The 24,253-nt window shown below is 45.8% G+C and overlaps 1 protein-coding gene across 1 annotated transcript in view; it reads left to right on the top strand.

Moving 5' to 3' along the window:
• The window catches only part of nol9 (nucleolar protein 9), a 69,725-nt gene extending 45,719 nt beyond the window's left edge, over positions 1 to 24,006 (top strand). Inside the window, exons 6-13 of the mRNA XM_084312519.1 lie at positions 1,819 to 1,915; positions 4,553 to 4,650; positions 10,195 to 10,362; positions 12,826 to 13,078; positions 14,603 to 14,717; positions 17,680 to 17,854; positions 20,686 to 20,819; positions 23,191 to 24,006. Of these exons, the coding sequence (XP_084168645.1) occupies positions 1,819 to 1,915; positions 4,553 to 4,650; positions 10,195 to 10,362; positions 12,826 to 13,078; positions 14,603 to 14,717; positions 17,680 to 17,854; positions 20,686 to 20,819; positions 23,191 to 23,310 (1,160 nt within the window). The 3' untranslated portion in view covers positions 23,311 to 24,006. The remainder of the gene's footprint in view (positions 1 to 1,818; positions 1,916 to 4,552; positions 4,651 to 10,194; positions 10,363 to 12,825; positions 13,079 to 14,602; positions 14,718 to 17,679; positions 17,855 to 20,685; positions 20,820 to 23,190) is intronic.
• The last annotated feature ends 247 nt before the right edge of the window (positions 24,007 to 24,253 follow it).

Genomic DNA, 24,253 nt, shown 5'->3' on the forward strand with positions numbered 1-24,253 from the left:
AGCATTTTTACAGCTTTTATTGGCCACGCAGGACCGACAGAGGAGAGGGCGAACGGGAGGAGAGGTGGGAAGGACATGCGACAAATAACGGCGGGAGCTGGGATCGAACCCGGGTCGCCCGCGTAGGTGCGCAAGGCTCTATGGTATGCGCCACGAGGGCGCCCCAGAATCGTCATCATTTAAAGTAAAAAAAATCGTCATAACTTAGAAATGAGATTGCATAGATCTATGGATCGAGATCGAGATTTTTTTCCAATTAATTGCCCAGCCCTAACATACACACACTTACACATACACTCGCACGTAGTACACATACACACACACTCGCATACATATTTACACTTACACACATACATATACACATCGGGGGTCGCGCTAGGATTGTAAACTGCCGGCCAGAATGTCCGGAATGATTACATTTTGTCGGACAAATGATATAAAAAAAAGCGGCCATATCTATTTTCAATGCATGAACGACAGGCAGCAGGTGCATTTAATGATGCAGCCTAACAATAACAACATGTGTTACAGCGTAGTGTTATATTTTGCACTGAAAACTATTTGAAAATAAGGGAATAATATATATATATATAATAATATAATATACAAAACACTTTGCTGTCATGAAATATTGCAAGCAGTCATTCAAGGCTTTATTATAAAAGCAGCACAATGAACACAAATCTGTCACGGTGCCGAGGCCGACCTCATCTTAAATAACAAACGGCATTGCTTGTTGTAGTCAACAAAGAGAGGCGGAGTTGATTTAGCTTTTTATTTATTTATATATATATAATCGAATTTTATTTTCATATTCGAATCCCATGCCCATCGAACGAAGCTTCGAAGTATTTAAGACGGCCCTAATCCTTAACTGGTTAATCAGTTGATATAACAATAAGAAATAAGAAACACACAGAGAGAGGGTACTTAGTAACGTGACTTTACTTCGTTGGTCGTCAAATCATAACAATGTATGGCAACAGCACTGGGACAAACCTAACCCGATACATCACAGTTTGCTAGCTTGTCGCGGCGATTCATGCAGAGGAGACTTGGCGCCACCTGCCTGTTGAAGAGGCACGTCGGAGAAAATCCGGTCGTTTTCTTTTCAAAATAAAACACCTTTCAGTTTAGAATAATCTATACAAATTAATTACTAGGCTATATTGTGGAGTTTTTTGTTTTTCCTTTTCCTTACCGGCTCGAATGTCCGGAGGGAATTACATTTTCAATTACCGGCATAACGCGACCCCTGATACACATACATACACACACATATTCACACATTAGATTCATGTTTATTGTCGTCACGCAGCACAAGTACAGTACAATGACAAGAAGTCTGGCGTCCAACCAGAGTGCAAATGTAACCGTAAAGTGCGACAGTGATATACAATGTACAGGTGTTTAAACCGGGTACGAAATATACAAATGAGTACTACTGAGTAATAGTGCTAATCAGATGTTATGTACAGAGTTGTAGTATTAATATGTACAGTGATACAGGTGTAAAGACACTATGGTAGTAATAGTAAGTCATACTGGCCAGCAGCGTAACTAGTAAGAGTAGGTAAGAGATACAATGATTATATGCATTATGCAGGTATGTATAGACAGATGTGGATATATATATATATGTATATATATAGAATAGAATAAAATAAGAATAAATATATATATATATATATACACGGTCTATACAGCATTATTGTACATGCTCTCATGCAGTGTTATATGGGTTATATGCAGTTATATTCAGACGGTTATGTGTGTGTATATATAGCAGGGGGTCATATATTTGTCTTCCACCCTCAGGAGACATGGATGGTTACGCTGTGATCCTCGTGTGTGGAACTAAGAACGTGGGGAAGTCCACCTTCATCCGTATCCTCATCAATACCTTACTGAACCAGTACGTATCCTCATCCATACCTTACTGAACCAGTACGTATCCTCATCCATACCTTACTGAACCAGTACGTATCCTCATCCATACCTTACTGAACCAGTACGTATCCTCATCCATACCTTACTGAACCAGTACGTATCCTCATCCATACCTTACTGAACCAGTACGTATCCTCATCCATACCTTACTGAACCAGTACGTATCCTCATCCATACCTTACTGAACCAGTACGTATCCTCATCAATACCTTACTGAACCAGTACGTATCCTCATCCATACCCTACTGAACCAGTACGTATCCTCATCAATACCATACTGAACCAGTACGTATCCTCATCCATACCTTACTGAACCAGTACGTATCCTCATCCATACCTTACTGAACCAGTACGTATCCTCATCCATACCTTACTGAACCAGTACGTATCCTCATCCATACCTTACTGAACCAGTACGTATCCTCATCCATACCTTACTGAACCAGTACGTATCCTCATCCATACCTTACTGAACCAGTACGTATCCTCATCCATACCTTACTGAACCAGTACGTATCCTCATCCATACCTTACTGAACCAGTACGTATCCTCATCAATACCTTCCTGAACCAATACGTATCCTCATCCATACCTTACTGAACCAGTACGTATCCTCATCCATACCTTACTGAACCAGTATGTATCCTCATCCATACCTTACTGAACCAGTACGTATCCTCATCCATACTTTACTGAACCAGTACGTATCCTCATCCATACCCTACTGAACCAGTACGTATCCTCATCCATACCTTACTGAACCAGTACGTATCCTCATCCATACCTTACTGAACCAGTACGTATCCTCATCCATACCTTACTGAACCAGTACGTATCCTCATCCATACCTTACTGAACCAGTACGTATCCTCATCCATACTTTACTGAACCAGTACGTATCCTCATCCATACCTTACTGAACCAGTACGTATCCTCATCCATACCTTACTGAACCAGTACGTATCCTCATCCATACCTTACTGAACCAGTACGTATCCTCATCCATACCTTACTGAACCAGTACGTATCCTCATCCATACCTTACTGAACCAGTACGTATCCTCATCCATACCTTACTGAACCAGTACGTATCCTCATCCATACCTTACTGAACCAGTACGTATCCTCATCCATACCTTACTGAACCAGTACGTATCCTCATCCATACCTTCCTGAACCAGTACGTATCCTCATCCATACCTCACTGAACCAGTACGTATCCTCATCCATACCTTACTGAACCAGTACGTATCCTCATCCATACCTTACTGAACCAGTACGTATCCTCATCCATACCTTACTGAACCAGTACGTATCCTCATCCATACCCTACTGAACCAGTACGTATCCTCATCCATACCTTACTGAACCAGTACGTATCCTCATCCATACCTTACTGAACCAGTACGTATCCTCATCCATACCTTACTGAACCAGTACGTATCCTCATCCATACCTCACTGAACCAGTACGTATCCTCATCAATACCATAACCTCAAATCGACAATAAAATACGTTTGAAAAACTCAAAAGCAATGTCCCTTTCCGAAAATCATGGCCCCAAGATAATGCACAGACCTTGTTGTGAGTTGAACACAGTTCCTACATGAAACTGCTCACAACAAGGTCTTGGAGGTCAATGGACCTATCTCAAACCCTGCCCTCTTTTCTTGATCCTCCAATCACAACTGTCGCTTACCTCGGACGTTTGTCCGAGGTAAGCGACAGTTGTGATTGGAGGATCAAGAAAAGAGGGCAGGGTTTGAGATAGGTCTATTGGAGAGACGGCAGATATCACTACAGCACATATCACTACAGCACATATTAGGGCTGCACGATTTTGTGAAATAATCGAATTGCGATTTTTCTGACAGATATTGCGATTGCGATAAAATTTGCGATTATAATTTTTATTTTTTTTTAACCAGCCCCACAGAGGTTTATTGTAAAATGCGGCTTGCATCTGGCCTCTACGTACGCAGTGGGTCTGTTCGGGACACCGAGCCTGAACATTTTTCTTTTTACCCGGGAATCGATACCGGTACCCAACGGTACCTTTTTTTCCCCGGTACTTTACTCTCCCTCTCTGAAGTCTAAACTTCACAACACACACAATCTAAAACCCCTTACCTCCCTCTCCCAAACCCATCTTGTATCTCAATGGGACTTCCTGGTTAAATAAATAATAATACAATTTTAAATAAAAAATAAAAATCGATTTAAAATCGATTAATCGTTCAGCCCCTAGCACATATCACTACAGCACATATCACTAGAGCAGCACATATCACTACAGCAGTTTCTTCAATTTATATAGTGCCTTTCAAGGAACCCAAGACGCTTAGATTAGCACACTGGGTAAGGGGAATTCTGTGTGTTTAGGTAATGACAGGGTGTAGTGCTCCAATGCTCATAACGGTAAGCTAACTGTGTGTGTGTGTGTGTGTGTGTGTGTGTGTGTGTGTGTGTGTGTGTGTGTGTGTGTGTGTGTGTGTGTGTGTGTGTGTGTGTGTGTGTGTGTGTGTGTGTGTGTGTGTGTGTGTGTGTGTGTGTGTGTGTGTGTGTGTGTGTGTGTGTGTGTGTGTGTGTGTTTTATTACAGCACTACCGGCATAGATTACTTGGAAGGGGACCTGGGTCAAACGGAATTCACCCCGTCCGGCTGTCTCTCCCTGTCCACCATCAGAGAGCCTCTCCTGGGTACGTTACGGCTTCACTCACTCTCCCTAGTCCACCATCAGAGAGCCTCCTCCATCCCTTGCAGACGGGTTTCAACGGAGCATCGTGACGACGTCGCTAAAAACCTCAACGTTCATATCCTGTTGCAGTGTCTGATCATATCGACGACCGACAGGAAATCAAACATGTTCTGGAAACGCTGTTCTAGGTTCGGTTTTGTTGTTTTGCCCTGCTTTCTTATAGTTTCACACTCAGAAACTGCCACGTTTTAAAGCTGCTGTAAGTGGTATTTAATTAGTTAAAATTAAGTTACTCTACATTCCCACAGCCATCACTGATATAGTGTCTGGTCAGTAACACGGGTCTCTGCAGTAAACACAAAATAAATGTCCTGGTATCCTGTTCTGACTTTATCCAATCAGGAGAGGGAACCCTAGATATTTTTTTTAACTTATTTCAAGAAATCTTGCCAAGCCACATTTGTTTACTGAACGGGTAGATTATTTTACTTGCTTCAAGGACACATTGCTTTATTTCTTATTTTTGTCAGATTATTTTTCCAGTGATTGAGTTCTCTCTCCTGAGGGACTGAGAGACCCTTGTTACTGACGAGACGACTCTGTATCAGTGATGGCTGTCAGAATGTGGAGCTATTATTCTAACACAATAATAATCATAACAATAAAATACCACCTACATTGCATTTAACTGCAGTTTTCACACTGTTAACAGTTTTCACACGTACAGTATGACCGGCCCGGTTGAACTGCAGTCTGGTGCTGTTAACAGTTTTCACTACGTAGGACCGGCCCGGTTGAACTGCAGTCTGGTGCTGTTAACAGTTTTCACTACGTAGGACCGGCCCGGTTGAACTGCAGTCTGGTGCTGTTAACAGTTTTCACTACGTAGGACCGGGCCCAGTTGAACTGCAGTCTGGTGCTGTTGGCCTCTGAGCAGCTCCACTAATGGGTCTCGAGGAGAGGAAGAGTGGGAGACGTGTGTTTTTGATAGTTATTCCTCTGCAGGGACGTACAGCCGCTGGTATCGGTTACTAGGCAGATCCTGGGCACGGCGTCCGTTAGCCTCTAAAGTGCATTTTCTGGCAGTGACGTCACCTTCTGGCGACCGTCGCGGGTTCAACAAGAATCACAAAGCCCTCTGTTATATCCAGCGTTGTTGAGACCCCTGTGGCTAGGGTGACCAGATGCAAAAAGTCCAAAAGCAGGACAACAGTAAGATTTTGGTGGGACAAAGTGGGACAGATAGATAATGTAAATTCTTTTATTAGAATAACTCGTCTTCACCAAATAGATAAAGGTTAAATCAAAATAAATACAAATTAAATACAGAATTATATCTCTCCACATTCATCTTGGCACTGGCAGTCGGCTTGTTACCACCTAACATCTGTTTTAAATATTCAAACTTGATCACTTGACAGGAATTCGATATTTCGATATGTTCGATATATTTTTTTTTTTTGCTTCGAAAAGAGGGACATCCTCTCAATATGTGGGACGCGGTCTCAAATGGTGGGACAGTACAACCAAAAGGGGGGCACCTGGTCACCCTACCTGTGGCTAATAAGTACTTATGATTAACTTCTGACCATGTTTTCATGCATTTGACTGTTTTTTATTTATTTTTATTTACCGTATTTATTTCCCACCATTTCAGCAAAACAGTAAAAACATTGACCGTGACAGAAAGTGTATAAAGGTGCTGAGTAGAGGCAAGAGACCCAGACGGGCCTCAACTCATTAAATCATTGGATAAAAAAAATAAACACAAAAGTAAAGTGAAATAAGTTCATAAAACTATTTTCATAATATTAAGATAATAATAAGATAATAACAATAATAATCAAAGTAATAATAACAAAAACAACAACATTAATAATTAGTCTAAACAAATTAACATGAAACTGTAAAACACAAGTGACATGAATGGTTTTATGAGATTGAAGCTATTCATTTAACAATGTATATTTAAGCTTGGATTTGAGTGATGAAATGGATGAGCACATCTTTATTATGGAGGGTTTTGAATTCCAAATAGTAGGACCTCTAAATCTTATACGGAACTGACCTAATGTTGTGCAGAAGAAATTACGATGAATATTGTTTGATTGCCTTGTTGGATATGAATGAATACTGGAGTTTGATATGAGAAAATTATGGAAAACAATAGGAAATAAATCTAAATAAAAAGTGCAGTTAAACATAAAAATACATATCTGGTATACACATTCATATCAAAGATTGATAGTATTTTAAGTTGTTTAAAAAGAGGAGCAGATGGTTCAAGGTGATTATTTAGAAGTAGTGGCAAGCAGCCTTATGAATTTCTTTTGCAATATAAAAAGTTTATGAAGAGAAGTAGGAAAAGTACTGGCCCAAATAATATTACAATACGATAAATATGGGTATATCAAACTATAATAAAGTGTCGAAAGACATGAGCGATTCACAAGAGAAGAAATCCTTCTAATAATGACATATGATTTCATAACTTTTTTGCAAACTAGCTCAATATGATTTTTACATGTAAGGCCTTCATCAACAATGACACCTAAGAATGTCACTGTTCAATTTTCCATTTGGCCAGTGAATTCGAATCTTATCGTTGGCCGGCCACAAAACCTGCAAGCAGAAGCTCTGAAACTGGGCCACAACAGGGGATCTGTATCAGAGATTTCCCCCAAACTAAAGTCAGATACCAAGAGCCACGTGTCACATGACGGAAACATAGAATGATTATGATGTTAGATGATGATCTCTCTAATGATGAAAAGCTAATTGTATCGCAATAATCTCTGTCCAGTGACCCTAAACAAATGTTCTCAATGTCTATATGATTCAGTAAAGGTAATAGATTGTGCATTGGTGACATCACTCTACCTGTTATCAGTTTAGGACTCTGAATCAGTATTGGCAGTTAAAAAGTGGTATAGTTTCATCACTAGTTAAAATGTGGTATACAGTAGGTGCAGCGCTAGTTAAAGTGGTACACAGTAGGTGCATCACTAGTTAAAGTGGTATAGAGCATGTGCAGCGCTAGTTAAAGTGGTATACAGTAGGTGCAGCGCTAGTTAAAGTGGTATACAGTAGGTGCAGCGCTAGTTAAAGTGGTATACAGTAGGTGCAGCGCTAGTTAAAGTGGTACACAGTAGGTGCATCACTAGTTAAAGTGGTACACAGTAGGTGCATCACTAGTTAAAGTGGTATACAGTAGGTGCAGCACTAGTTAAAGTGGTACACAGTAGGTGCATCACTAGTTAAAGTGGTACACAGTAGGTGCAGCGCTAGTTAAAGTGGTATACAGTAGGTGCAGCACTAGTTAAAGTGGTATACAGTAGGTGCAGCGCTAGTTAAAGTGGTACACAGTAGGTGCATCACTAGTTAAAGTGGTATACAGTAGGTGCATCACTAGTTAAAGTGGTACACAGTAGGTGCAGCGCTAGTTAAAGTGGTATACAGTAGGCGCAGCACTAGTTAAAGTGGTATACAGTAGGTGCAGCACTAGTTAAAGTGGTATACTGTAGGTGCAGCGCTAGTTAAAGTGGTATACAGTAGGTGCAGCGCTAGTTAAAGTGGTACACAGTAGGTGCATCACTAGTTAAAGTGGTATACAGTAGGTGCATCACTAGTTAAAGTGGTACACAGTAGGTGCAGCGCTAGTTAAAGTGGTACACAGTAGGTACATCACTAGTTAAAGTGGTATACAGTAGGTGCAGCACTAGTTAAAGTGGTATACAGTAGGTGCAGCACTAGTTAAAGTGGTACACAGTAGGTGCATCACTAGTTAAAGTGGTATACAGTAGGTGCAGCACTAGTTAAAGTGGTACACAGTAGGTGCATCACTAGTTAAAGTGGTATACAGTAGGTGCAGCACTAGTTAAAGTGGTACACAGTAGGTGCAGCACTAGTTAAAGTGGTATACAGTAGGTGCAGCACTAGTTAAAGTGGTACACAGTAGGTGCATCACTAGTTAAAGTGGTATACAGTAGGTGCATCACTAGTTAAAGTGGTATACAGTAGGTGCAGCACTAGTTAAAGTGGTACACAGTAGGTGCATCACTAGTTAAAGTGGTATACAGTAGGTGCAGCACTAGTTAAAGTGGTATACAGTAGGTGCAGCACTAGTTAAAGTGGTATACAGTAGGTGCAGCGCTAGTTAAAGTGGTATACAGTAGGTGCATCACTAGTTAAAGTGGTACACAGTAGGTGTAGCACTAGTTAAAGTGGTATACAGTAGGTGCATCGCTAGTTAAAGTGGTACACAGTAGGTGCATCACTAGTTAAAGTGGCATACTGTAGGTGCAGCGCTAGTTAAAGTGGTACACAGTAGGTGTATCGCTAGTTAAAGTGGTATACAGTAGGTGCATCGCTAGTTAAAGTGGTATACAGTAGGTGCAGCGCTAGTTAAAGTGGTATACAGTAGGTGCAGCTCTAGTTAAAGTGGTACACAGTAGGTGCAGCACTAGTTAAAGTGGTATACAGTAGGTGCATCACTAGTTAAAGTGGTACACAGTAGGTGCAGCGCTAGTTAAAGTGGTATACAGTAGGTGCAGCACTAGTTAAAGTGGTATACAGTAGGTGCATCACTAGTTAAAGTGGTATACAGTAGGTGCAGCACTAGTTAAAGTGGTATACAGTAGGTGCAGCGCTAGTTAAAGTGGTATACAGTAGGTGCAGCACTAGTTAAAGTGGTACACAGTAGGTGCATCACTAGTTAAAGTGGTATACAGTAGGTGCAGCACTAGTTAAAGTGGTACACAGTAGGTGCAGCGCTAGTTAAAGTGGTATACAGTAGGTGCAGCGCTAGTTAAAGTGGTACACAGTAGGTGCAGCACTAGTCAAAGTGGTATACAGTAGGCGCAGCACTAGTTAAAGTGGTATACAGTAGGTGCAGCACTAGTTAAAGTGGTATACAGTAGGTGCAGCGCTAGTTAAAGTGGTACACAGTAGGTGCAACACTTGTTAAAGTGGTATACAGTAGGTGCAGCACTAGTTAAAGTGGTATACAGTAGGTGCAGCGCTAGTTAAAGTGGTACACAGTAGGTGCATCACTAGTTAAAGTGGTACACAGTAGGCGCAGCGCTAGTTAAAGTGGTACACAGTAGGTGCAGCACTAGTTAAAGTGGTATACAGTAGGTGCAGCGCTAGTTAAAGTGGTACACAGTAGGTGCAGCACTAGTTAAAGTGGTACACAGTAGGTGCAGCGCTAGTTAAAGTGGTACACAGTAGGCGCAGCGCTAGTTAAAGTGGTACACAGTAGGTGCAGCGCTAGTTAAAGTGGTACACAGTAGGCGCAGCACTAGTTAAAGTGGTACACAGTAGGTGCAGCGCTAGTTAAAGTGGTACACAGTAGGTGCAGCGCTAGTTAAAGTGGTACACAGTAGGCGCAGCGCTAGTTAAAGTGGTACACAGTAGGTGCAGCGCTAGTTAAAGTGGTACACAGTAGGCGCAGCGCTAGTTAAAGTGGTACACAGTAGGCGCAGCGCTAGTTAAAGTGGTACACAGTAGGTGCAGCGCTACATATTGTGTGTGTGTGTATTCTCAGGCCCTCCCTTCACACACCAGCGCACGCCAGACCACATGATCTACTACGGCCAGTCGTCCTGCGAGTCGGACCTGGAGCGCTACCTGGAGTCCCTCAAGTCCCTGTGGCACCGGCACTCTCAGAGCAGAGAGACGCCCATCATCATCAACACCATGGGCTGGGTCAAAGGTCAGTGTCACTCCCATCATCATCATCATCATCATCATCATCATCATCCCAAAAATACTTAGTTACTACTTTCCACCACTGTAAAAATCGGTAGCGCTTGTGTGTGCGACGTTGGTTTCCGCGCAATATCTGGTCATTGCTGCTGCGACGCTCCTCTTTAAACCCTTTCACTGCCACACGACACAGAAGGTTAACCCTTCTTTACCGTCACACATAGTTATAGCATCCACGGAGCTAATGATGGGAGCGTCGCCGTCGGTTGTGTGTGATAGTAAAGGGCTAACCTTCTGTATTGTCACAGTGAAAGGGTTATAACCGGCTGTCGTGTGGCAGTGAAAGGGTTAAGATGTGTTCTAAAACTGTGTTTCTCTCAACGAGTACTCAAGAACTACTCTAGTCATTCATGCGAGTCCTCGGCCTGGGAAAACATTACTCACGACGCCCGTCTCTACTTTGTACAGTGTAGGCTGGTGAGGCTCTGTGGTCCCAGGAGCCTCCATTTGCATTTATATCTCTCTTTTATCCAAAGCGCTTTACAATTTGTTCTTCACATTTGACCCGTTCACTCACACGTTCACACTCGCACACCGACGGCGGAGGCGAGACCACGCAAGGTGCCAACCTGCTCAACGGGAGCCGTTAGGGGTTAAGTGTCTTGCTCAAGGACACTACGACAAGCTGCCCGGGAGGAGCGGGAATCGAACCGGGAACCTCTGGAAACCAGACGACTGCTCTACCTCCTGAGCCATTGTCTATGTCACTGTCTACTAGGGCTGACCCCTATTAGTCGATTAGTCGACTAATCGGTCGAAAGGAGCCGTAGTCGACTAGCCAACCTCTTAGTCAATACAAAAAAAAGAAAAATTTATAATATTATTATTATTTATTTTTTTATCATTCTTTCCAAAAGAAAAGAGGCCTAGAAGCGTGGCTAACGCTAATGGCACGCATACCAGAGGCTAACTGCCTACGAAAACAGGCACAGAGGCACTGAAAGAGGATTTCACCCATCTAATGAACACACTAGACCAGGGGTTCCCAAAAATAACGGTGTCAGAGAGCCGCGACCCCCACTATTATAGGAGGTAAAAAAATAAATTTAATAAATGGAAATGTATGGTTGAAACATGCACACGTTCAAACGCACACACACTAATAAGCATTGGAGGCTTTTAACCAGGGCCGGACTGGGGAAATCATTCAGGCCAGGAAATATAGTGCAAAATATAGCCCCAGTCAGGCCACTTTTTAAGCAGGGGGTCTGGGGGTCCCCCACCAGGACATTTCTTGTTACAAAGACTTCATTTCCTGCATTCTGGTGCAGGCATTTTTTTTATTTGTACCCTTTAAATGCCAGTGTTTGTTATGGCATCACAAATTATTGTTAAAAAACAGGCTAGCATATGTATGATTAGCAACAACACTGATTTTGATGGATTTTCATTTTTTTTGTAATGTCAGATTGAAATGAATACAATCTTTTATTCAACTTCAGATTCAGATTCCTTTATTTAGCCATTTGTGTAAAACACATTGGTAATTGTTGCAGCAATACAGTGTATGCATTTCCTTTCTTTTTTCACAGTAAACAACACCAACACAGACAAGAAACGAAACAGTGCAGTGGGGGATTAATCAATAAATACATATATATATATATAAAGTGAAGAGTGCAGGGATCCAGTATGGACTAGTGCAGTGCAGTCAGTGTCATTGTGCCAGTGTCACTTGGGGGCATAATATGTGGTGATCATAACACCACATTAACTTTATAATTCTAACCCTTTAAATGCCAGTGTGTGTGATGGCATATATTTGCAATATATCAAATGCAAAGTAGATTTTTCTGGGGGGGGGTTATTACAGGCTAGCATGTGTCCATGATTAGCAACAACAGTTTTTTGTAAGGGTCCCGCCTCCACCAATCACATGCGGCTCCTTTTGTGTGTGTGTGTGTGAGAGCAAGAGAGAGAGAGATAGTTCTCCAACTTGTGTGAGTTGCAGTGATCTCCTGGTTGTTCCCCACCTAGGTTATCTAACTATTGCGCTGCTGCAACTAGAAACACTGGCCTGGCCTGCTTCTAAGTTCAGTGGCCTGACTGCAAAAAATTAATAAAAATCTTTGGATTATTTTTTTTAAATTATTTTTGGAAATTATCATTTGGAAATTATAATGCATGTCACCTTTAAATCAAGCATTATGTTGTCTGTTTAAGAAGGAGTGCAATAAATGATTTTATTGAAAAAATAAGAATCGTGTGAGAGAATCGTGATCTCAATTCTTAAGAGAGAAAAATCGTGATTCACATTTTTGCAAGAATCGCCCCCCAGCCCTGCTCCACAGACACCGTTAGGGGCGCCCCCCCCCCCCCCCCCCCCCCCCCCCCCCCCCCCCCAGCCCTACTCCACAGACACCGTTAGGGCCCCCCCCCCCCCTGATCTAAACACGCTCTCTGTCCACAGGTCTTGGGTTGCAGTTGCTGGTGGATCTGCTCCGCCTGTTCCCGGTCTCCCACGTGGTCCAGATGGGTCACGGCGGCTCCACCCACTGCCCCCCCCTCACCCCGGAGTTCCTGAGGACGGCGCACGGCTGCCAGACGCACCCGCCCGCCCAGACGGCGCTGGACGAGTTCACGGAGAGCCACAGTCCCCCCAGGAGCTACGTCCACCTCTTGGTCCAGTCGGAGTTCGAGTTGGTGGGACGCCAAGGCACGGCGTGAGTGACCCCCCGGCCGGCGCTACCGGTCCACGTTGGGATCAATTGGTTGAATGTTTTTTTCCCCATTGCTCTTGTATAATAATAACACCCCTCTCATTTAGCCTTGTTCGTTAAAGGGACACGCCGACGTTATGGGGAAATGTGCTCGCCGTCTTCAGAGTCGGACAAGGAGATTAGGGATGCACCGAATGGGAAATTCTTGGCCGAAACCGATACCGAAAATAGAAAACAGTTGGCCGAAAACCGAATGCCGAAAGGCCGAAAATTTCATATATAGAATAGATTTTTTTTTACCAATGTTGTGGAATTATGATTATGGAAAAATATATGATTATGGCAAAACTTAACTTAAATAATAAATAATCACTATTATGGGTCCATAAAACATTTATTCAGCACTTCTGAATGCATACAGTACATTAATTCCATCTTTTCTCTGGCTGCGGCAGCGGACATCTGTGCTCTACTGAGCGCACCTTTCTAGTCCCCAAATGAATGCGCTCTCTTGACTTTGGCACAGTAGACGCGCGACAGACAGACGGCGTCAATGTGAGAAACACAATCCCCCCCCCCCTCTCGCTCTGAATAATATGCATATTAGATCACTCAGTGATTAACCGCGACGGGCATATAGTAAATAAGGATATAAAAGCATGTTAAAGACGCATTTATTGGACGCGTTGCGCGCAGAGTTTACATAGAAACAGCGCGACTCCCGACAGCGCGACATCATCACAACAACACGCGTTAGGTTACAGGTTGTTTCTGTTTCGGTGATATATTTTCGGTGAAAAAACTCTTTCGGCCAAAAGCCGAAAGGCCATTTTCGGCCGAAAACTTTCGGTGGCCGAAATTTCGGTGCATCCCTAAAGAAGATGGATACCAATTTCCTCTCTGTGCGTTCAGTAGAAAGCTATCCTGCTGCAAGCTAGCCTAGCTTAGCACAGAGGAATTGGAAGCGGACAAGAAGATGGATACCGATTTACCAAGTACACAGATACAGACCACTAGCCTATAGCTTAAAACTCTGCATGGGAGAGGTGTTTTTGGCCAACAGCTAGGCTAGCCGGTCCGTATCTGCTTCCATTCATTTGTGCTAAGCTATGCTAGCTTGCAGTCCGATGGCTTTTTTTTTTTTTTTTTTTTTATATATATAATAATGCAGGACCTGTTGCAGAGGTCTTTATTCGGCATGCAACGACACTCAATGTTTTAGTGGTACACACAGCGGTTAGTTTAGCACACACACCGGAACACACACGCATGCATTGTCTCTGAACACACAGAGAGGAAATTGGTATCCATCTTCTTGTCTGATTCACGGTCGTCAATATGTGGAATCGATCAGTACGACGCTAGCTGATGCTTGGTCGAGAGAAAAACAACAACAACAACCCTAATTATCCTCTTTAAGTGATAAATGAGCGAATAGAGGGGTGTTAAAAGCGTGTTATTTTCTTTGTGCTCATGTCTTTCTCTTTGTCCGTGTGTCTGTCCTGCGGTGTGTTTTGTGTTCGACAGGAAACACCAGCGTAGTAATGAGCAGCGAGAGCTGTCGCTGCTGGCCTACCTCAGTCAGCTGCAGCCCGGAGACTCCGGCCCTGTCAGGCCTCTGCACAGCCTCACGCCTTACCAGGTAATAATACACCCTGGGTAGTGTAGTGTAGTGGTCTAAGCACTCTGTGTAGTGTAGTGGTCTAAGCACTCTGGGTAGTGTAGAGATCTAAGCACCCTGGGTAGTGTAGTGTAGAGGTCTAAGCAGTGCACCCTGGGTAGTGTAGTGTAGAGGTCTAAGCACCCTGGGTAGTGTAGTGTAGAGGTCTAAGCACCCTGGGTAGTGTAGTGTAGAGGTCTAAGCACCCTGGGTAGTGTAGTGTAGAGGTCTAAGCACTCTGGGTAGTGTAGTGTAGACTGAGGTCTAAGCACTCTGGGTAGTGTAGAGATCTAATCACCCTGGGTAGTGTAGTGTAGAGGTCTAAGCACCATGGGTAGTGTAGTGTAGAGATCTAATCACTCTGGGTAGTGTAGTGTAGAGGTCTAAGCACTCTGGGTAGTGTAGTGTAGACTGAGGTCTAAGCACTCTGGGTAGTGTAGTGTAGACTGAGGTCTAAGCACTCTGGGTAGTGTAGTGTAGAGGTCTAAGCACTCTGGGTAGTGTAGAGGTCTAAGCACTCTGGGTAGTGTAGTGTAGAGGTCTAAGCACTCTGGGTAGTGTAGAGGTCTAAGCACTCTGGGTAGTGTAGTGTAGAGGTCTAAGCACCCTGGGTAGTGTAGTGTAGAGGTCTAAGCACTCTGGGTAGTGTAGAGGTCTAAGCACTCTGGGTAGTGTAGAGATCTAAGCACTCTGGGTAGTGTAGAGGTCTAAGCACTCTGAGTAGTGTAGTGTAGAGGTCTAAGCACCCTGGGTAGTGTAGTGTAGAGGTCTAAGCACTCTGGGTAGTGTAGTGTAGAGATCTAAGCACTCTGGGTAGTGTAGAGGTCTAAGCACTCTGGGTAGTGTAGAGGTCTAAGCACTCTGGGTAGTGTAGAGGTCTAAGCACTCTGGGTAGTGTAGAGATCTAAGCACCCTGGGTAGTGTAGAGGTCTAAGCACTCTGGGTAGTGTAGAGATCTAAGCACCCTGGGTAGTGTAGAGATCTAAGCACTCTGGGTAGTGTAGAGGTCTAAGCACCCTGGGTAGTGTAGAGATCTAAGCACCCTGGGTAGTGTAGAGATCTAAGCACCCTGGGTAGTGTAGAGATCTAAGCACCCTGGGTAGTGTAGAGGTCTAAGCACCCTGGGTAGTGTAGAGATCTAAGCACCCTGGGTAGTGTAGAGATCTAAGCACCCTGGGTAGTGTAGTGGTCTAAGCACTCTGGGTAGTGTAGAGATCTAAGCACCCTGGGTAGTGTAGTGTAGTGTAGAGGTCTAAGCAGTGCACCCTGGGTAGTGTAGTGTAGAGGTCTAAGCACCCTGGGTAGTGTAGTGTAGAGGTCTAAGCACCCTGGGTAGTGTAGTGTAGAGGTCTAAGCACCCTGGGTAGTGTAGTGTAGAGATCTAAGCACTCTGGGTAGTGTATTGTAGAGGTCTAAGCACTCGGGGTACTGTAGAGGTCTAAGCACTCGCCTAAGTGGTAGTCTACACCCTCCCCAGACCGACAGAGGAGGCATGTGGTAGTCTACACCCTCCCCAGACCGACAGAGGAGGCATGTGGTAGTCTACACCCTCCCCAGACCGACAGAGGAGGCATGTGGTAGTCTACACCCTCCCCAGACCGACAGAGGAGGCATGTGGTAGTCTACACCCTCCCCAGACCGACAGAGGAGGCATGTGGTAGTCTATACCCTCCCCAGACCGACAGAGGAGGCATGTGGTAGTCTACACCCTCCCCAGACCGACAGAGGAGGCATGTGGTAGTCTACACCCTCCCCAGACCGACAGAGGAGGCATGTGGTAGTCTACACCCTCTCCAGACCGACAGAGGAGGCATGTGGTAGTCTACACCCTCCCCAGACCGACAGAGGAGGCATGTGGTAGTCTACACCCTCCCCAGACCGACAGAGGAGGCATGTGGTAGTCTACACCCTCCCCAGACCGACAGAGGAGGCATGTGGTAGTCTATACCCTCCCCAGACCGACAGAGGAGGCATGTGGTAGTCTACACCCTCCCCAGACCGACAGAGGAGGCATGTGGTAGTCTATACCCTCCCCAGACCGACAGAGGAGGCATGTGGTAGTCTACACCCTCTCCAGACCGACAGAGGAGGCATGTGGTAGTCTACACCCTCCCCAGACCGACAGAGGAGGCATGTGGTAGTCTACACCCTCCCCAGACCGACAGAGGAGGCATGTGGTAGTCTACACCCTCCCCAGACCGACAGAGGAGGCATGTGGTAGTCTACACCCTCCCCAGACCGACAGAGGAGGCATGTGGTAGTCTACACCCTCTCCAGACCGACAGAGGAGGCATGTGGTAGTCTACACCCTCCCCAGACCGACAGAGGAGGCATGTGGTATAGTCTACACCCTCCCCAGGCCGACAGAGGAGGCATGTGGTAGTCTACACCCTCCCCAGACCAACAGAGGAGGCAGCAAAAGTAGGGCAGCGCAACAACCGGGAGGGAATTGGCATAACAACAAAAATGGGAGAAAGCATGAATAGGCAAAGACAATTATATAGATAATTTGATCTGAAATATTTGAGGGAATGTCATTGAAAATAAAATGGCAGTTTTGGGCGTCATGTGTCACTTTTATATCACCACACAGTTCAGTAAGATTTACATCCGCTATGTGCCTAAATGTGTAATAAAGAGCGTGTGTGCTCAACATTACACTGCTGGCCAGTATGACTTACTACCATAGTGTCTTTATACCTGTATCACTGTACATAATAATACTACAACTCTGTACATACATCTGATGATGAGCACTATTACTCAGTAGTACCAATTTATATATTTTATGCTCCGTTTAATCACCTGTGTAGTACATTGTATATTACTATTACACTTTACTGCTACATTTGCACTGGTTGGATGCCAAACATCTTTTCGTTGTACTGTACTTGTGCTGCATGATGAATCTTAATCGATCCCCCCCCCCCCCCTCCACACACAGGTTCCTCACTCAGCCGTGGCGGTGGGCGTGACCCACTGCGAGGTGGCGCTCTCTCACATGCTGTACGCCGCCAACGGCAGCCTGGTGGGCCTGTGCTGCCTGGGAGAGCAGGTCTCCAGCAGGGGGCGCCCCGTGCTCCTCTCCCAGGCTCCCATCTGCCCCTGTGTGGGCTTCGGTACGTAACACTGCTCCTCTTGTCCCCCCCCGCTGTGTGCTCCACCACCGCCGCGGGAACCACCGTCGCCGCGGCTCGGAGTCATTTGGCCCCGACTAGTACCCTCCTTCCACGGGTTGCACTAGAACGGCTCCGTTGTAGAGAGTTGATACTAGTGTTGCAATAAACTATCGGGAGTGATTTAGAGTTTTAGTGCTACGGTCTGTTTCTGGAGGCAGAGATGTGACTGCGACAGGGATATGGATGTGGTACGGGGAAGAAATAAACGATTACCCCCAAACCACCGCTGCTTACTAAACGTGACAAGACGAGTCACAAAGTGTTTCATGCTGCAGTGGATCATCCTGTTGCCTCTGACTGGATACGTCTCCGAAGGCAGACGGGCGGCTTGAGCCTCGACTCGCCCAATTAAACTTAAAGGTGCACTAAGTGGTGTTTTTTTGGTATTAAAATAAGTGGTCTACATGTTCAAATAACTGGTCTACATGTTAAAATAATAGCTCTACACCCCGACAGCCATCACTGATATAGAGTGTCTGGTCAGTAACATGGGTCTCTCAGTCCCTCCTGCTCTGCAGTAAACAGTCATCACTGGTATAGAGTGTCTGGTCAGTAACATGGGTCTCCCAGTCCCTCCACTCTGCAGTAAACAGTCATCACTGATACAGAGTGTCTGGTCAGTAACATGGGTCTCCCAGTCCCTCCACTCTGCAGTAAACAGCCATCACTGATATAGAGTGTCTGGTCAGTAACATGGGTCTCCCAGTCCCTCCTGCTCTGCAGTAAACAGCCATCACTGATACAGAGTGTCTGGTCAGTAACATGGGTCTCCCAGTCCCTCCTGCTCTGCAGTAAACAGCCATCACTGATATAGAGTGTCTGGTCAGTAACATGGGTCTCCCAGTCCCTCCTGCTCTGCAGTAAACAGCCATCACTGATATAGAGTGTCTGGTCAGTAACATGGGTCTCCCAGTCCCTCCACTCTGCAGTAAACAGCCATCACTGATACAGAGTGTCTGGTCAGTAACATGGGTCTCCCAGTCCCTCCTGCTCTGCAGTAAACACTAAATACATTTCCTGGTATCCCACTTTATCCAATCAGGAGAGAGAACTCCACACTGAAGAAATGGTCTGACAACGATAAGAAATAAAAACTAGTTTATTTTTTTTATTTTTTATTATCTTTTCCCCCTCCTTTTTTCCGATTTTCTCCCATCCACTGTTAGTCGTTATGCCAATTCCCAACCCCCTTCCTGGTTGTTGCGCACCCCCCCCTACTGTTGGTCCGGGAGGCCGGAGACTGTCGCATGCTTTCCTCCGACACATGTGCAGCCAGCCAGCCGGCAGCCAGCCTGGCAGCGCAGACTCTCACTGGGAGAGTGTAACGTGTGGGAGGTCACACTACCTCCCTCCAGATCCTTCCCTCGCTGTGCAGGCGCCCCGACCGAACTGTAGGAGTCGCTGTTTACAACGCCCAGGACCCACCCACCAGCTTTCCCACCCCTAACACTGCCAATTGTGTTAGTATGAGCGACCAGCCAAGCTGGTAGCAACGCCGAGAGCTGGGCTCGAACCCAGCGTCTCCTGCGTTGGTGGCGAGTGCCTTGCCCACTACACCACCTAGCCGCCCATAAAAACTAGTTTTGAGTAAAATAAATTCTACCAGTGCAGGAAGCAAATTTTACTTCACACTCTATATCAGTGATGACTGTTTACTGCAGAGTGGAGGGACTGGGAGACCCATGTTACTGACCAGACACTCTATATCAGTGATGGTTGTTTACTGCAGAGCGGAGGGACTGGGAGACCCATGTTACTGACCAGACACTCTATATCAGTGATGGCTGTTTACTGCAGAGCGGAGGGACTGGGAGACCCATGTTACTGACCAGACACTCTATATCAGTGATGGTTGTTTACTGCAGAGCGGAGGGACTGGGAGACCCATGTTACTGACCAGACACTCTATATCAGTGATGGCTCTTTACTGCAGAGCAGGAGGGACTGGGAGACCCATGTTACTGACCAGACACTATATCAGTGATGGCTGTTTACTGCAGAGCGGAGGGACTGGGAGACCCATGTTACTGACCAGACACTCTATATCAGTGATGGCTGTTTACTGCAGAGCGGAGGGACTGGGAGACCCATGTTACTGACCAGACACTCTATATCAGTGATGTCTGTTTGCTGCAGAGCAGGAGGGACTGGGAGACCCATGTTACTGACCAGACACTCTATATCAGTGATGACTGTTTACTGCAGAGCAGGAGGGACTGGGAGACCCATGTTACTGACCAGACACTCTGTATCAGTGATGACTGTCAGGGTGTAGAGCTATTTAACACGTATTGTAACAAGGAAATACCACTTAACCGCACCTTTAACTAATTAAAGTGAATTAAAGTCATAGTGAATGTAAAGGCTCGACAGGTGATGTGTGTGTGGTCAGTTCTCAGGTGATGTGATGTGTGGTCAGTTCTCAGGTGATGTGATGTGTGGTCAGTTCTCGGGTGATGTGATGTGTGGTCAGTTCTCGGGTGATGTGATGTGTGGTCAGTTCTCAGGTGATGTGATGTGTGGTCAGTTCTCAGGTGATGTGTGTGTGGTCAGTTCTCAGGTGATGTGATGTGTGGTCAGTTCTCAGGTGATGTGATGTGTGGTCAGGTGATGACGTGTGGTCTGTTCTCAGGTGATGTGATGTGTGGTCAGGTGATGACGTGTGGTCTGTTCTCAGGTGATGTGATGTGTGGTCAGTTCTCAGGTGATGTGATGTGTGGTCAGTTCTCAGGTGATGTGTGGTCAGGTGCTGACGTGTGGTCTGTTCTCAGGTGTGCTGCGAGGCATCGACATGGTGCAAGGCCTCTACTACCTGTTGACCCCCGTCGAGCCGTCCGTTCTTCGAATGGTCAATTGTCTCCTCCTGGGCGCCGTCTCGACGCCCTCCTGCATCCTCACAACACAGGTCGCCTTCTTCTCTTTGATCTTCTTTATTTAGCTCAAATGCTACAATGTCAAATCGCCGTAAAAAGACGAAATGTAAACGTGAACAATTGAGTCCGTCTTCATCCTCCGATGGAAAAACAAAAACGGGGATGAGTTGGAGAAGGAAGCACGGCTTTTCTGGTCCTGCCCCTTTCTTACAATATCATAACATTTTAAATACAACTCTTACTATCTAAGAGAGGGAGAAGAAATGACGATAAATAAAATGAGGTTTCAAAATCTTACAATATAACATTTTACATTTAGTCATTTAGCGGACGCTTTTATCCAAAGCGACTTACAAGTTCTGTACGACAAGCCATCAGGAAGGGCACAACTCTATCAGCTGAGTAACAATGTTCATAAAGTGTTGAGTGCTACAGTGTAGGTTAGTTTATTAGGACAAGTGCATGACAGTAAGGTTAGTTAGGGTTATATATATATATATATATATTTTTTTTTAATTCAGATAATGGTTGAAGAAGTGCGTCTTTAGTCGATGGCGAAAGATTGGACGGGTTTCGGCTGTCCTATTTTAAATACAACTCTTACTATCTAAGAGAGAGAGAAGAAATGATGATAAATAAAATGAGGTTTAAAAAAAAAAACAGAAAAAATACAAGACAACCATTTATTTAATTTGTTTAAGAAATCAAAACATTCCCTGAGAGCGACTATCAGTTTCTCAGATCTGTATTTGTCTCTCGGTGCTTACTTTTGTATCTATTTCTGAACTGTGTTTCGTTTCCACTCGTAGTCGGTTCCATGAAGCCGCCCCACAAACTGAGGTGCACAGGCTTCTAAGAGCAGCGTCCTTTAATCTCAACGTCCCTCTCTGTCCACGAGTTCTAAATGTAACTGAATCCATTGATTTGAACTAAAACTATTCTGAAATAAAGAAAAATTGGTTAGTATGTTCACGGTGCCCAACGTGATTTGTAATACTTATTGCTCTTTTTTTGCAATTCCTAACACAATACCCGATGCATCATGACATGAACACAGCTTGTCCTTTGTGTAATAATTGTGCCATAACTCCTATTCTGTCCGTTTTCTTTTTTTGGTACATAACTCCCATTCATTCATAATCTCTACTGAAGAGCCTTGTTTTCAAACAAACTTGCCCCATTATTTAAAAAAAAATTCATCATCATAAATATGCCACTACTTTTTAGTAGGCTTAATTATCACATGAATAAACCCCTGAACGTCCGTCCTGACCCCTCTCACCCCTCTCATGCTGACCCCTCTCACCTCTCCTCACGCTGACCCCTCTCACCTCTCCTCATGCTGACCCCTCTCACCTCTCCTCACGCTGACCCCTCTCACCTCTCCTCATCCTGACCCCTCTCACCTCTCCTCACGCTGACCCCTCTCACCTCTCCTCATCCTGACCCCTCTCACCTCTCCTCATGCTGACCCCTCTCACCTCTCCTCACGCTGACCCCTCTCACCTCTCCTCATCCTGACCCCTCTCACCTCTCCTCATCCTGACCCCTCTCACCTCTCCTCATCCTGACCCCTCTCACCTCTCCTCATCCTGACCCCTCTCACCTCTCCTCATGCTGACCCCTCTCACCTCTCCTCATGCTGACCCCTCTCACCTCTCCTCATGCTGACCCCTCTCACCTCTCCTCATGCTGACCCCTCTCACCTCTCCTCATCCTGACCCCTCTCACCTCTCCTCATGCTGACCCCTCTCACCTCTCCTCATGCTGACCCCTCTCACCTCTCCTCATCCTGACCCCTCTCACCTCTCCTCATCCTGACCCCTCTCACCTCTCCTCATCCTGACCCCTCTCACCTCTCCTCATGCTGACCCCTCTCACCTCTCCTCATCCTGACCCCTCTCACCTCTCCTCATGCTGACCCCTCTCACCTCTCCTCATCCTGACCCCTCTCACCTCTCCTCATCCTGACCCCTCTCACCTCTCCTCATCCTGACCCCTCTCACCTCTCCTCATCCTGACCCCTCTCACCTCTCCTCATCCTGACCCCTCTCACCTCTCCTCATGCTGACCCCTCTCACCTCTCCTCATCCTGACCCCTCTCACCTCTCCTCATCCTGACCCCTCTCACCTCTCCTCATCCTGACCCCTCTCATCCTGACCCCTCTCACCCCTCTCATCCTGACCCCTCTCACCCCTCTCATGCTGACCCCTCTCACCTCTCCTCATCCTGACCCCTCTCACCCCTCTCACCCTGACCCCTCTCACCCCTCTCATGCTGACCCCTCTCACCCCTCTCATGCTGACCCCTCTCACCCCTCTCATCCTGACCCCTCTCACCCCTCTCATGCTGACCCCTCTCACCCCTCTCACCGACCCCTCTCTTGTGTTGTTTGTCTCCAGGTGGGCTTCGAGGGCGAGCTCCCCTACATCACCACGGACTACAGTTTCGACCTCAGCGGAGCGGGCAAGCTGCGTGTCTTCAAGGGGCTGGCGAGGCCTGGTCAGATGGCGACCAAGTGATTGGTGTTTTTTTTTATTATGTTTTTGTACACAAGGGGGAAAAAATAATCTGTTAATTTTTTTTGTTTCGTTTTTTTACGTTCTCGTTTAATGGCGTGTCGCTCTGAAGCCTGGATCGGCCTTCGAATGTACAGAACCGAGGCGGAGCTTCAGACGGTCCGGACGGGAAGCTGTCGTTGTGTTACAGATTCTGCTAGTCCCGCCCCCTCGTGGACTCCGACACCGCCCTCATACCTTCTTGTGTCTGTGCGGTCGTCGGCCGTTTCATAGTTACCGCGGTCGGAGTGGCTCGTAGAGCGGAGTGCGCGCTCTGTCACCATAGCGACGGCAGTCACGCCCCCCCCCCGTCTGCGTTGTTACAAAATGTCCGGAGGCTTGCGGCTCGGCGGTCAGACCCACCTATGTGCAGACGTCGATAACGCCGCAATTGCATAACGTAATCCGCTGATGCCGCGCAGACCGCGAGAAGCGCCAACGGGTCTTGGCTTTGGACAACCTCGCCGCCCCGGCCCTCGTCGTGTCCAGCAGCCTCCCGAGTCCATCTCTGGCAGCGATGTGAAGTAGTGTTCCTGTGTTTTCTATCTCATGGACGGTAACGTTGTGGGCTGCAGCTAAAGCTCGTGTCCGATGTCTTTTCCCTGGTAGGTGACATTCCAAAGATGAGAGTGTAATACATTGGTCAAATATCAAAATAAAGAAAACATCTTTTGCTCAAGACCTCGTTGCTTCTCTTTGTCTCCGTCCAGGCCGTCTTCTTCTCGGCCGAACCACGGGGCCTTTGCTTCCGTCACAATAGATCTAAGGTGGTTTCAAATTGATTAACTCTTTACACAATCATCACAACCATATAAATAGCCTACAGTATACAGCGTGGCCTACGAATGAGGCTATACTGACTTCAAGTTTGTGTATTTTGGACAGTCAGGGTAAATTAATAGATTTT

The sequence above is a fragment of the Notolepis coatsorum genome (assembly GCF_963971535.1).
Source record: "Notolepis coatsorum genome assembly, chromosome: 4".
Classification (NCBI taxonomy): domain Eukaryota; kingdom Metazoa; phylum Chordata; class Actinopteri; order Aulopiformes; family Paralepididae; genus Notolepis; species Notolepis coatsorum.